The sequence below is a fragment of the Triticum urartu genome, chromosome 7A (genome assembly GCF_056163025.1).
Source record: "Triticum urartu cultivar PI428250 chromosome 7A, HENAU_Tu73, whole genome shotgun sequence".
NCBI lineage: Eukaryota > Viridiplantae > Streptophyta > Magnoliopsida > Poales > Poaceae > Triticum > Triticum urartu.
This window is the reverse complement of record NC_141879.1, coordinates 105,092,914-105,105,404: the sequence shown is the minus strand read 5'-3', so window position 1 is coordinate 105,105,404 and position 12,491 is coordinate 105,092,914. Positions and strand designations below refer to the sequence as shown.

Here is a 12,491-nt window from a genome sequence, read left to right as displayed (position 1 = left end):
TATTAATTAACGTTGATTTAGTACAAAATTGTACTAAACGAACATCAATTAGTTTGGACTGCAGAGAGTAATTTATTTTCCCTACATTTATTTCTATGAGCGAGAATTTCATGCACTTTAAAAATAACTATTTTAAAACATATGCCTCTTCTCCTACATTTCTATTATTCCTTGAGTTCCTTTTTATAAAGTTAAACCTTTTTTTTATCTTTGACCAGTTTATAGAAAAAATAGCAATATCTACAACACTAATTAAATGAAATATGAGAATATCTTTCACGATGGATCAAGCGAAATTGATTTTGTATGAGCATTATTTTGGTGCTCCGGTGTTACTACTTCATTGTTCGCATTTATAATACACTTCGAGTAGACGGGAAGAAATGTCACGAACTTTATCTTTAGACAGTCATATACACCTTGAGTAGTTGAAGACTTGGAAACATTCTCGCACTAGTAGGATGTCCTTTTGGCCTCCTCTTATGATCAAAGTTTCAAATAGCGGGCTATGTCATTTAGCAACGGCTCGGCTAGAAGCTAAGAAAAGCCGTAGCGAAGCATTTTGCTTTTTTTAATCATGAAAATTTGAAATAAGGCATGAGTTGTTCCAAAAGCAAAGCTTAAAATTGGTTTACTCTCATAGCTCTCTAGTTTTCTAGTCACTCTGTTGTTTATTGGATGTTTTTTAGGATCATGTTTTGTTTATTAGAAACGGGCTTTATTTAGCTTAGCTGAGAAACAGATAAATATTACGTTTCCGAGGCCACGGCCCACAAGCCCACCTAGTGCCGAAAGCTGAGCACGGGGACGGCGTCAGGCACACACTCCTTGAAATACTCCGCCTTGGCGCCCAAACATAACCGTCGCAACCAACAGCCTTCGCTCCCCCTCTCCCCCCCGTCGCCGGAGCGCCAAGAAACCAAGAACCCGCTCCCCGTCTCCGCCGCGCAGATCCCACCTCCTCTCCTCCGCGGCTGTCCAGCTCAAGCGACCCATGGAGCTGTTCCAGCACGGCCAGCACGTGCGGCTGCGGAGCCGCGCGCTGGGCACGTACCTGCACGCCGACGATGACGGGCAGGGCGCCTCCCTCCACCACCGCCGGGCGTCGATGAACGCGGCGTGGGCGGTGCACGTGCACCATCCCCCCCGCGCGCAGGTGCCGTACCTGCTCCTCCACAGCGCCGCCTACGGCCTGTACCTCGCCGCCACGGACGGGCCGGCGCCGGTGGGCCTCCGCGGGTTCCGCGTCGAGCTGCGCAGCTACGACCATCGCGAGGCGGACGCGGTCTGCTGGACGGCCAGCCGGACGGGGTCCGGGGACGACGTCCGGCTCCAGCACTTCAACCTCGGCTGCCTCCGCGCCAACGGCAAGTACCTCCCCTGGAACAACGGCGCCAGCATCGGCCACATCGACGGCGCCAGCACGATGATGCACTGGGTCGTGGAGCCCATCCCCGCCCGGGAGACCATGCCTCCCCTCCCACGTTCGACCGGGGTGAGTCCGCCATGCCCGCTTCTTGATTCTTCCCCATCGAATTCGCGCGAGCTGGGTTCTTGGATTGGACGTCCTTAACATGCATCGGAATATGACCGCGGAGATCGCAAATCGTGTTAATTTCGTTCGCCTGGGAGCAATTCTTGGCTCGGTTCTTGCCAAATTTGCGCTTTCAAATTCTTGGCATCTCAAATTCGTATCTGATGATTTTGATCTGCTGACGATGTTGGGGCTCAACTGCAGCTTACCCTCCCCCGGGCCGTGCTGCCGTCGCGGCAGATCGTGTACGTGTGGACGGACAACCACGGGGACCTCATCACCAGCGGCTGGCACACGTTCAGGGGGAGATCCGTGTTCCGCCTGAGGAAGGAGCTGGCCAGGCTGCTCAACGCCGTCCAAGTCTTGGGCGTCGGCGACCTCGTCTTGTGCCTCCCCACACGTGATGGCCGGCTTTTCCCACTCCTCGTCGACCTGCCCAACAACCGCCAGCCCCTCCACGTCGTCGTCGTCATCGCCGGGACGCCTCGTAAGAGCCCCTCTACTTCCTAACTCTTCTCCTTTGGCAAGAAACTCTTATTTGCACTAGTCTTGAACTTGTCCGGATGTTTTGGGTTTCATTTCAGTTGAGTGCTGATCTGCCCGTGCTTGGGAAACAGTGTTCGAATCGAAACTAGTAGTCTGAAAAGCAGTCTGTTTGCTGAAACTTTTGCTGCTACTCTGTTTCAGTTAGGAATCTGAACTGCTGTAGGATTATAGGCATCAGTAAAAATTGCTGAATCAAATCAGTTGTCTGAAGCTAGTTGTTTGTTAGGGTGAAAATCATTTCATAACTCTAAAATCCACACTGTTTGACTGAAGCTAGTTGGAAACTATTGGTTTTGATGCCATTCAGAGGATTCAGTTCTTCAATTTAATCAATACCAATATACCATATGTATGCCACTAGTGGAAAACTTCTGAACTTCAAAAGCCAAATCAGTTCGGTCTGCCTAGCTCAGATTTGCAGTAGTTTGAACTTGTCCGGATGTTTTCGTTTTGGTTTCAGTTGAGTGCTAATCTGCCCGTGCTTGGAAAACAGTAGTCTGAAAAACAGTTTGCTGAAACTTTTGCTGCTAATCTGTTTCAGTTAGGAATCTAAACTGCTATAGGTTTATAGACATCAGTAGAAGTTCCTGAATCAAATCCGTAGGTGTTCGACCGGCACGACATTATGCTGGAAGGTTGTCTCTGAAGCTAGTTTGTTGGGGTGAAAATCATTTCATAGGTCTAAAATCCCCACTGAACCTTGATATGGAAACTATTGGTTTTGATGCCACTGTGCTTCCATTCAGATGATTCAGTTCTTCAATTTAATTAATATCAATGTACCATATATATGCCACTAGTGGAAAACTTCTGAACTTCAAAACCCAAATCAGTTCGGTCTGCCTAGTTCTGATTCACAGAGAAGATAATGATCTCTGTTTTTCAGCCTACTGTAACTGTATCGAGTACATTGTTTTGAGGTTCTGTACATCTTCTTTCTTATCTTCGTATTTAAACTTGTTGCAGCACTTGTGACACATGATGCCTAACTGCTTAACTATTTTTCTGCTAATTCAGTTCACGCGCGGCTGCGGTATGCGGATGTCGATGCAGAGTAGAGAGATACCCCTACAAGTCGCTTTCCTGTCCACGTCTTCAGAAGTGTCGCCGCCTCAGACACGATGACATTAGAGCCCGGTTCCTTCCGTTGAGATATGGGTTCAGGAAAACCCAGCAGTTGTTGTGTTTCTGCTAGCTAAGCTAAACTTGGTTTGTTCTCCTGACAGTAGGAAACCTATTTGCGTTGGCATCACGGTTCTAAAATTCTGAAACTGTTTGAACAATGATGCAGTGACATCAGCCTGTAATGTGTTGACAATTGCCACTACTTTAAAGTTGCTAGCTGCATTTTCTCTTAGATGAAGCATTTGGTGTCGATGCAGATGTGGCGGTTCTTGCAGTGAGTTGAGCACTTGAGTTTCGTTATTCTGCTGAAAGTTTCAGTACTGTTTGTTTTGCTTTATTTTCAGGCTGTGCCCCCCGGTGTCTGAAATGTAGCTCCATTTCTGGGACGAGTAATTCAGGTTGTGTCCCCCAGTAGATTGGATTTGGTGTGCATGGGTTATCTGGGAGCTACTCCCTCCGTTTCTTTTTACTCCGCATATAAGATTTGGTCAAAGTCAAACTACACAAAGTTTGACCAAATTTATATAAAAAAATGAACATCTACAATATTAAAACTATATAGTATGAAAATACATTTTGTGATGCATCTGATAATATTGATTTCATATTGTCAATGTTTATATTTTTTAATATAAAATTAGTCAAACTTTACAAAGCTTGACTTTGACCAAACCTTATATGCAGACTAAAAAGAAACGGAGGGAGTACTTACTGGTCTGACCTGTACCAATGTGTAATTCCAACTTTCTCTTCTTCTCTTATTTACTCTGCGAGAATAGTTGAATTCGTCTTCTAAGCAACTACTCCCTCCGTTCCGAATTACTCGTCGCAGAAATGGATGTATCTAGTTGTGTCCCCCGGTATCTAGATGTACCAATGTTTTGCTTTATTCTGCTGAAAGTTTCAGTCACTGTTTGTTTTGCTTTATTGCCACTACTTTAAATAAGAGAAGAAGAGAAAGTTGGAATTACACATTGGTACAGGTCAGACCAGTAAGTAGCTCCCAGATAACCCATGCACACCAAATTGTCAACAACATTTTGATATTGTGACATGGCACGTCATATTACCAATACAATGAATATACCCTCACAGTACTGCTGACTCCAGTAATGGACCCTTCAATCTGTAAAATCCGTTTGAACACAACCAAAGCACTTTTCGTTTTTCTGAACAGCAACACAACCAAACCAGTTAACCATATACTAACTTTCACAGACCTGATTTGCAGGAACATATTGCCCATGCGGCGATTCGAATCACAGGGGGTGCATTGGCTTCAAATTAACGCGAAGCAACAATACGGATAGCAAGGAGTACGTTTTGCAGCTGGGTGCTGTGTTTGCAGCACACAACAGAAATGAGAAACTCATGTATTTCACCGAGGAAGAAGCATCCGGCGGAGGGAGGTCTTCACTGCCGCCATCTCCTTATTCGCATCATCATCATCGGTCACTTGGTTCCTGAAGGGCCTGGTTGGTCAGGGTTGGCTGCATCACCAGAGAGGAACTCTGTCGGTTCCTGCATTGACCATAGAGTTTTCAGTGGGAGAGAAATGCTGAATTTAGAGAGACCATGCTACAAGATACTTAAAACAGATAAAAGTATCGAGGTTCGCCTTTTCTGCTTGCACCTCTTGCCACGTGCCAAGGATGGTCGGCAGTGACCCAGCATCTGCATCCGGCATGTACCACTGCAACAGCAAAGTGAAAATCTTCAGTCTACTCTGTTAAGTTTGCGACTCTTTGTAGCATAGTAATATCAGCTTATCATGGGAATAAGAAAACTGTGCAGTCTCGTAAGGGACATGAGTATAAGGGCGTGTTTGGTTGGGATGTGCACTGTCTGTTGCAAAAAAAAAAGGCTGTGGGCTCTCTGTTGTGGGAATATTGTAGGTCGTTTGGCAAACTGATTAGATATTAGATAATCGCCCACCCCTTCCACGTGCGATTTATAAGTTATGCATGGCCGTGCCTTAGGGCGTATTGGTTGAAGAAGTTTCTTCTTTTCTCTCAAAAAAACCCTTCTGAAATACAAGCTTCTTCCAAAGCATACAGCTAGTAGTATAAGCCAATAGCCAAAGCCAAAAGAACATGAACAGGTTACAGAAACACGTTTCTTTCGGTTTTGTCTTATAAGACAAAAGCCACCTCCAATAAGCCTAACCAAACACCCTCTAAAGCCCTACCATGTGCTGCCTCCATTCTCTAGTATATTGTCAAACTAGCTTCAAAGAATTGACCTTGGGTACATGACATTCTATGATTCCAAGGTGACTTTTCACCATCATTTCGTGAGATATCCATGTCTCCTTCAGTATCCATATGAGTGCTTCCATGTTTGTTTACGGGACTAGAATAATCATAATGAATACTACACCAAGAGGAATGAGTAACATGATAAATGTTATGAGTGAGGGTAAATATGTGCTTTAAATTAGAATGCCATCTTCTATTACAACGACAAGGTTAATCTGATGTCTACATGAGCCAAAGCACTTAAGTAGGTCAATCAAGCCATACTCACCTCACTGGACTTTCGAAGTTTGCACTTGAAGAGTTCACCATTTCGCCACTCTGCATGCATTATCGGCTCACACTGACATAAAAATGCTAGAGCATTAGAACAAGATGAGGGATGGAAGTGACCATCTTGTCATGTCACTGAATGAAATAAGATTATGCCAAAATCTTGAAATCACTGTTTGACTGTGCCACACAATATTCAAATACATTTTTTTACAGAAAAATGGTTTAATTACATGAATGTTACCCAAAAGAAGAGGATGATTTGGAATTCTAGTTACTAGTGTTACAGAATCATTGTTTCGATAGAATCTTGCACATAGAAAGAAGCACGTCACACTTTTGCATGGGGTGTCAACGTAATAGCACAGGTGAAAAGTATAATTCAGAAATGGACCTTGCACAGCTACCTTGACATCGGCTAAGAATTAGGAAGAAAGTAATTGCATAACTTTTGTATCAAAAAACTTTAAAAGATGGTATGTTCGTATATTTAAGGTGCTGGACAGAACTTACACCAATTATTTCCACAAAAGTAATGTGTCTTATCATGTCCAAAATCACCACAGAAGGCACCTGCTTGAGTGTCCCCTGGCAATCCTCGATTCTTAAGGCAATCTGGTGACGATCATAAACAAACTGGGATAGGTTGAGCGGTGGTTTGCTCTTTATGATGTGAAGTTCACGCAGCGAGGAGAGTTTGCACAACCATCCAGGCATGTCACTCCCATGCAACTCCAGTTTCTGAAGGGAGGTAAGGAGGAGGATGCTTTCTTGCCAACTGCTCATATTTGTACAGCCATAAACTGATAGTAATCTCAGGAATTTGAAGTATTGGAGTCCTGTGCATCTACCATGTAAATAGAAGCAGAATAGTTCTGATGTGGGCATGTCCCAGGGAGCAGGATCATCATGGTGCTCCGGCACTATTACGTCACTAGTCACACTGATAATGCACTTTGAGCAGACTGGAAGAAATGGCACAAACTTAAGCTTTGGACAGTCAAAAACCTTGAGTAGTTGAAGATCAGGTAAGATCCTCACATGAGCAGCATGTGCTGCAGGAGCATGCGCGGTAGTCCACCTTTCAAGATTAGGCATGCTCCCTATCTTGAGGGTTTGTAGCATCGGCAAACAATTGCTGCCCCCGGAAATATCCTGATGCACTGTCTTGAGATCAGGCATCTGTCGTAGTGTCAATGAACGTAGCTTTTCTAGACAGCCAAGGGGAGGAAGTCGGTCGCAGCCAATGAAATTGTCAAGCTCAAGATTTACAAGATTCTTGAGACAGGATACCATATTCGTCAACCAATTGACCTGTAAAACGAAGATGCCAAACTATCAGAAATTATGATTCTTCTCCTACATTTTTTTGAGGTTTATTGTCCATTTGTGTTCTTTTTGTCATTCTGAATTCTACTTGAAGCCTGGTTGGCTGGTTCCACCAGAAACTGCATATTGTTGGCACACAAAATTATCTTTTTCAATTCATGGGTCTATGATTTGACAGATTATGATGTTAAATGACAGCACGCAATGCCCTACATGAAATATATGTAATTTCTATACAGATCTGTGTCATTTTGTGAAGAGTGAAGCGTGTCAAAGTAAGAAAAACGTATCTTGTTGGTTATGCTTCTTACCTCTTGGTCATTTACTAATTTAGTCGGGTGGCTACAACAAATCGACAGGTCCACCAATGCAGTAAGATGTAGTACTTGCTCTAGAGTGTTATAATTTACTAGGCAGTTGTGGATTTTCAGACACTCCAGTGAAGTGACGCCTCCCAAGCATTCAGGAACACTGCTCATTGCTATATCTAAAATCTTCAGTGAAGTTAGCATGGCAATGCTACCTCTCCAGTTATCCAGACCTTTGCAGTGGCGCACACCGAGGAACTTGAGGGAGGTAAGAGACTGCAACCCCATCAAACCATCAGAAGATAGTGTGCAGGAATCGATCAGCACCCTTATTGTTGGCATGTAATACAAATGGCCATTTGATCGAACTCCTGACGATAGAACTTGATTGCTTCTATAAATTTCCAATGACACAGATCGAGGAAGGAACGGCTGAAATCTCAACTTTGGACATTTGTGTATCTTCACATGATGAAGAACTGGGAACATGAATTCCACATCATTGCCACTTACAGTAGCATCTGTGTGCCATTTCTCCAGGTTTGGCATATTCTCTATCACAATGTTTCTTAACTTCTGAAATGGTCTAGCACCCCCTGAGAATTCTTGATTGACTTCCTTGATGTGAGGCATGTCAGATATCACCAACATATGTAGCTTAGGCAGTTGTCCAAGGGGTGGAAGGCAGCCACATGTTTCCAGATGGCGTAGTTCAAGGTGAGCAAGGTTTGGGAGGAAAGATGCAATGTCTGTCATCCAACTAGGAAATGTAGAAATAGTACAGCCCAACAATTCAAACCGCTCTAGTGTCCTTGGAGGTTGCAATTTCTCAAGCACGGCCTCTTGAGGCACAAGTTCTTGTGCTAGTTCTGTACCAGTCCCATAACCATGCCCCGAGACAATCAGTGAGCGCAGCTGCCGCCTTTTCGATAATTGCAGTTCCTCAACTTCCGCAAGATTCTGCACACGCCCAAGATCTCCAACTTGAAGAGTATTATTCTTTATGCTTAAATCACTTGGTTTATTCTCCCCAGTAAAGAAAAAACTAGACCTGGAGCTACTTAAAGCATTAAAGAACACGATATCTTCTTCATTTTCCCATGACCAATTGACAAGGCCATCCGCCAGCAGAATCTTGAGATTGGACATTTCAGCTATTCCCTTCGGAATGTTGACATTACCATTGCCAATGTATGACATGTTCAGCTCTTCAAGTTTGACTAAATTGCCATAGTTACCAGGTAACTTATGAAGATCCGTGCACCATGATATATTCATATACTCTAAATTGACAAGTTCACTAACAGATTCAGGCAATGCAGAAATCTGAGAACTTGACAGGTCTAGATACTGGAGTTGTTTGAGATTCCCGAATGACTCTGGAAGTACAGTTAGTTCCCAGCAGTCAGATAGAATTAGTACCTTCAAATTTTTAAGTCCAGAAATAGATTCAGGCAATTTCTGAAGCTTGTGACAATCTGACAGATCCAGAGTCTCAAGGTTGCCAAATAGTTCTGGTAGCTCTTTAAGTTGATAACAACATGACAAATTTAGACCCTTCAAATGATCAAGTTTAGCAAAAGAATCAGACAATGCATCGAGTTTCCAACAGTTTGAAAGATCTAGAACACGAAGCTTTTGAAGGCTACCAAGACTCTCTGGAAGCTTTGTTAAGTCGCAACAAGATGATAAATCCAGAGTTGACAGGCTAAAAAGATTGCCAAAATGTGGAGGCAACTCCTTAATTGCAGAGCAGTTCGACATGTCTAGATACTGCAACTTTCCAAGACTACATAATGATTCTGGCAGTACCAAAAGATTAGAACAACCACTCAGATTTAAGTAACGCAGCTTCTCAAGAGAACCCATGTCATGTGGAAGTGCCCCAATCAAGCTACCTGAGAGCTTTAATGCCTGTAAATTGTGCAGACTGCTCAAGTGATTAAGCGTTTTATCTTGCATTCCTGAAGCATCAAGGTACCTCAGTAGCTTCAACTGTTTGATGCAACTTGGCAGCACCAAAAGAGAACATCCACTTAAATTCAAGACTCTCAAGAATTTAGTAGAAAATATTTTGTTAGGGATCTTTTCTTGCTTCCATTCGTTAACATGGAGAGCCCTCAGTTTTCTCATCATGTTGTTACGGAGAGTTGTTGGATTGCAATTGGTGAGCACTGCATAACGGCAGTCATTGTGTGTGGAACTAACTTTAAGGTTACTCTCAGTGTCAAGGAAAAGTAGGTCCACCATCGCCAGCGATCTTGCCAAGTCATATACTAGGTCATGCAAACGGAATACATTTGGTGCTTCAATACATTTCCTGGAAATCTGGAAGAAAAATGTTACAAACAAACACCATGTGCCAGCCAAATGCTGAGCAATTCCACTTTTAAAGACAAAAACAACAGAACAATCCAACACAAAAGTATAATGAGCTGATTTGGATAACACCAACGACATATACTCGTATTTTCAAGTGATGCATATTCATAAATAATCACAACACTTGGATGACATCTACACCTATGATTGCATATTGAATTCACATATTGGTTCTTCTGCTTCCATAAATTGGGAACTGGATCATGGTATGCGACTATCTGGTATTTTTTTTTTGACGCGTCAACGGCGGGCTTACGCCGGCCTGAACCATATATTACTTAAAAGAGATGTTTACACAGGAGGTTACAGGGGGGTTGCGAGAGGGAGAGAGAGGGGTGGGGGGGTAGCCGAAGATTACATAGCGTTACAATCCCCAAAGATTTAGTTTCATTCATGGTATGCGACTATCTGGTATTTGATAAGGAACAGAATGAAACTAAACCTGAGAAAATATTTATAAAAGCCTACAGGGTGACTCACAGGTGTTTGTGTAGTTGAAATCTGAAGGAAGGACATCCCCAAAAGTTGTTTAACATACTCCTCACCGCGCCTTTCAGGATGGAACGACTCATTAAGCCGAATAAACCCAAGTGCAATCCATTGTTGGATCAGCAAGTCCTTATCAATGTAACTGCCTTTTGGGAAGACAGAGCAATACACAAAGCATAATTTCAAGGTGGCAGACATATGTTGAAAGCTCAACTTCAATGATGGTAGGACACTCTCAAAAGATATATCCTGTTTTCCCTCCAATTCCCAGAGGTGACTATCCCTGATATCTTCCCACTCATCAACCCCTTCCTTCCATTTTAGTACGAATGCAAGCGATCTCACAGCCAGAGGAACACCTTTGCACTTCTTTACTATGTCTCTGCCGATGTGTTGCAGTCTTGCTTCTTTGGCTTGAGAGACGAAGGCCGTTTCCTTGAAAAGATCCCAACATTCTCCATCAGATAAACTCTCCAGCCTGTGGCACAGGACAGGGTCCATGTTTATAGCGATTTTCTCATATCGTGTAGTAACTAAGACCATGCTTCCCTTTGCACCAACATTCAGAAAATCCATCAACTTCAGCAGTTCATGCGGGTCTTCCTCCCAAATGTCATCCAGAACGATCAAGAAGGTCTTGTCCTTGAGCAATCCTTTCAGTTGCGTCTTCAAGTGATCCAAATCACCAGAACAATTTGCTTCAAGTTTGGAAAGTATCGACTTGCCAATTTTTATCAAATCATATTTCATAGACACATGAATCCAGACCCTACAATCGAAGGCTCTAATCACAGGCTCAGCATTGAAGGCCAGCCGGGCAAGTGTCGTCTTCCCTAAACCGCCAAAGCCATGAATCGAAATAACAGAGAGCTCTTTCTCGGTGTGCCTGAGCAAAGCGCTCACTACAGCTTCTCTGTCCTCCTCTCTCCCCACGATATATTCTCTGAAATCCGACCATGTTTCTCTTCGGCTGATATCATCATCCTGATCATGGAGGTCGCTACTCGTGCCACCATGGGATCTTGCAAGGCCAGCATCTGCTTGAATTCGTCCTAATCTTTCCCTCATCTTCTTCATTTTGTGAGCCAAGATGCTGCGCGACAGAGATATATTATAGCACCAGCGGCAGCGGGGCCCCTGTTGGTAGTAGTTAACGCCCGTTCAGTAGGAAAAATATGGTGAAATGGAAGTACGTATGAAACATACTGAGAGGAAGGTTCTCTACAGGTTTGCAGTAATACTATGAAGATACAGAAAAACATTCGTGTAAATTACGGGTTAGCTTGTAGTTCTTCTGAACAACAATCCACCATCACCACATCACTCCAAAAGTAGGGAGAGCGACATTTTGCTAGCAAAATTGCACACTTTGGAAACTGCAGCTTCAGAGCTAGTGGATGCACACATGACACATGCCAATTTCCGGTAAAACACGACGAACCTCGAGGAGCCAGTTGCTGCGGCGGCCCCGGGCGCCGGCGTCCGCGAACTCCTCCAGCAGGTCCTCGATGTCTTGCGCCGCCGCCTTGAGGCGCCCGAGCAGCAGGCGCGTCCTCTCGTCCATCCTCGCCGGCGCCGGCCCCCGGGCGGCGTCCGCGTCCCTGAGCGCCGCGTGGATGGTCTCCAGCGTGTCCCCCATGGCCCCCAGGTCGTCCTTGAAGCTCCAGAGCAGCCCCGCCTCGCGCTCGGCCGCGACGCGGATCATGTTCACCGCCTCCTTCACCACCGCCGACGCGAGCGTGTCCCCGACGATGAAACCCATCGCCGGGAGGAATGGGTGGAAGTGGAGATGACAACGCGGCCGCTCGGTCAACTAGGCAAGTGCGGATTCAACGCCCGCCTCCCTGGAGCTTAGTGCTGTGAAAGCGAAATAAGTACTCCCTCCCTTTTTTGTTTAAAGGACTGAATTCACTCAAAAATCTTTTCCACCAAGATAGATGTTCGAGTAGTAGTAGATCAATTATGTATTTTGTAAAAGTAGTCAATTAGTGTGCTCGTTATTCTAAGAGCAACTTTAGCAGACCCCGCATCCCGCCGGCTCGCAAAACGCGTTTGCAGTTCGCGTAAAACCGCTTTTGCGGGTCGGCGCGGGCTGGCACAGATGCAGACCTCGCAAACGGATCCGTAAAAAAGTATATTTGTGAAATATGTATTTTTACGGGTCGGCTATGCGGGTTCTATTCGGACACCATCGTGACGACCCGCAAACAGATAAACTGCAAATCTCACATTTAACATAGGATTTCACAA

General features: G+C 44.4%; 2 protein-coding genes across 3 annotated transcripts; one reads left to right on the top strand and one right to left on the bottom strand.

The window, feature by feature from the left end:
- The first annotated feature begins 932 nt into the window (after positions 1-932).
- LOC125525245 (uncharacterized) lies at positions 933-3,474 on the top strand. Its single transcript, XM_048690250.2, has 3 exons — positions 933-1,495; positions 1,739-2,021; positions 3,098-3,474. The coding sequence occupies exons 1-3, from the start codon at positions 995-997 to the stop codon at positions 3,136-3,138; spliced, it is 825 nt and encodes a 274-aa protein (XP_048546207.1). The 5' UTR covers positions 933-994; the 3' UTR covers positions 3,139-3,474.
- Positions 3,475-4,343: 869 nt separating this feature from the next.
- Positions 4,344-12,100, bottom strand: LOC125518745 (uncharacterized). 2 transcript variants are annotated; one of them, XM_048683596.2, is made up of 7 exons: positions 11,683-12,100; positions 10,233-11,378; positions 7,374-9,698; positions 6,247-7,047; positions 5,732-5,803; positions 4,839-4,898; positions 4,344-4,726 (listed from the first exon to the last, which is right to left on the bottom strand). In XM_048683596.2, exons 1-7 carry the CDS (start codon positions 12,001-12,003, stop codon positions 4,658-4,660), a joined length of 4,794 nt encoding a protein of 1,597 aa, XP_048539553.1. In that variant the 5' UTR covers positions 12,004-12,100; the 3' UTR covers positions 4,344-4,657. The 2 variants fall into 2 exon arrangements, with proteins under 2 accessions (XP_048539553.1, XP_048539554.1); XM_048683597.2 differs by lacking the exons at positions 4,344-4,726; positions 4,839-4,898; positions 5,732-5,803 and having other exon boundaries at positions 6,459-6,698; positions 6,775-7,047.
- Positions 12,101-12,491: the final 391 nt, after the last annotated feature.

What these genes read in the sequence shown, in the direction of transcription:
- LOC125525245 (XM_048690250.2), top strand. Translation starts at nt 995, where the DNA reads ATGGAGCTGTTCCAGCACGGCCAGCACGTGCGGCTGCGGAGCCGCGCG. An exon ending in CCCTCCCACGTTCGACCGGG is followed by an intron (nt 1,496 to 1,738) that starts GTGAGTCCGCCA and finishes GCTCAACTGCAG; the next exon opens with CTTACCCTCCCCCGGGCCGT. An exon ending in CGTCATCGCCGGGACGCCTC is followed by an intron (nt 2,022 to 3,097) that starts GTAAGAGCCCCT and finishes CTGCTAATTCAG; the next exon opens with TTCACGCGCGGCTGCGGTAT.
- LOC125518745 (XM_048683596.2), bottom strand. Translation starts at nt 12,003, where the DNA reads ATGGGTTTCATCGTCGGGGACACGCTCGCGTCGGCGGTGGTGAAGGAG. An exon ending in AATTAGTAAATGACCAAGAG is followed by an intron (nt 7,048 to 7,373) that starts GTAAGAAGCATA and finishes TTCGTTTTACAG; the next exon opens with GTCAATTGGTTGACGAATAT. An exon ending in TCCTTGGCACGTGGCAAGAG is followed by an intron (nt 4,727 to 4,838) that starts GTGCAAGCAGAA and finishes TGGTCAATGCAG; the next exon opens with GAACCGACAGAGTTCCTCTC.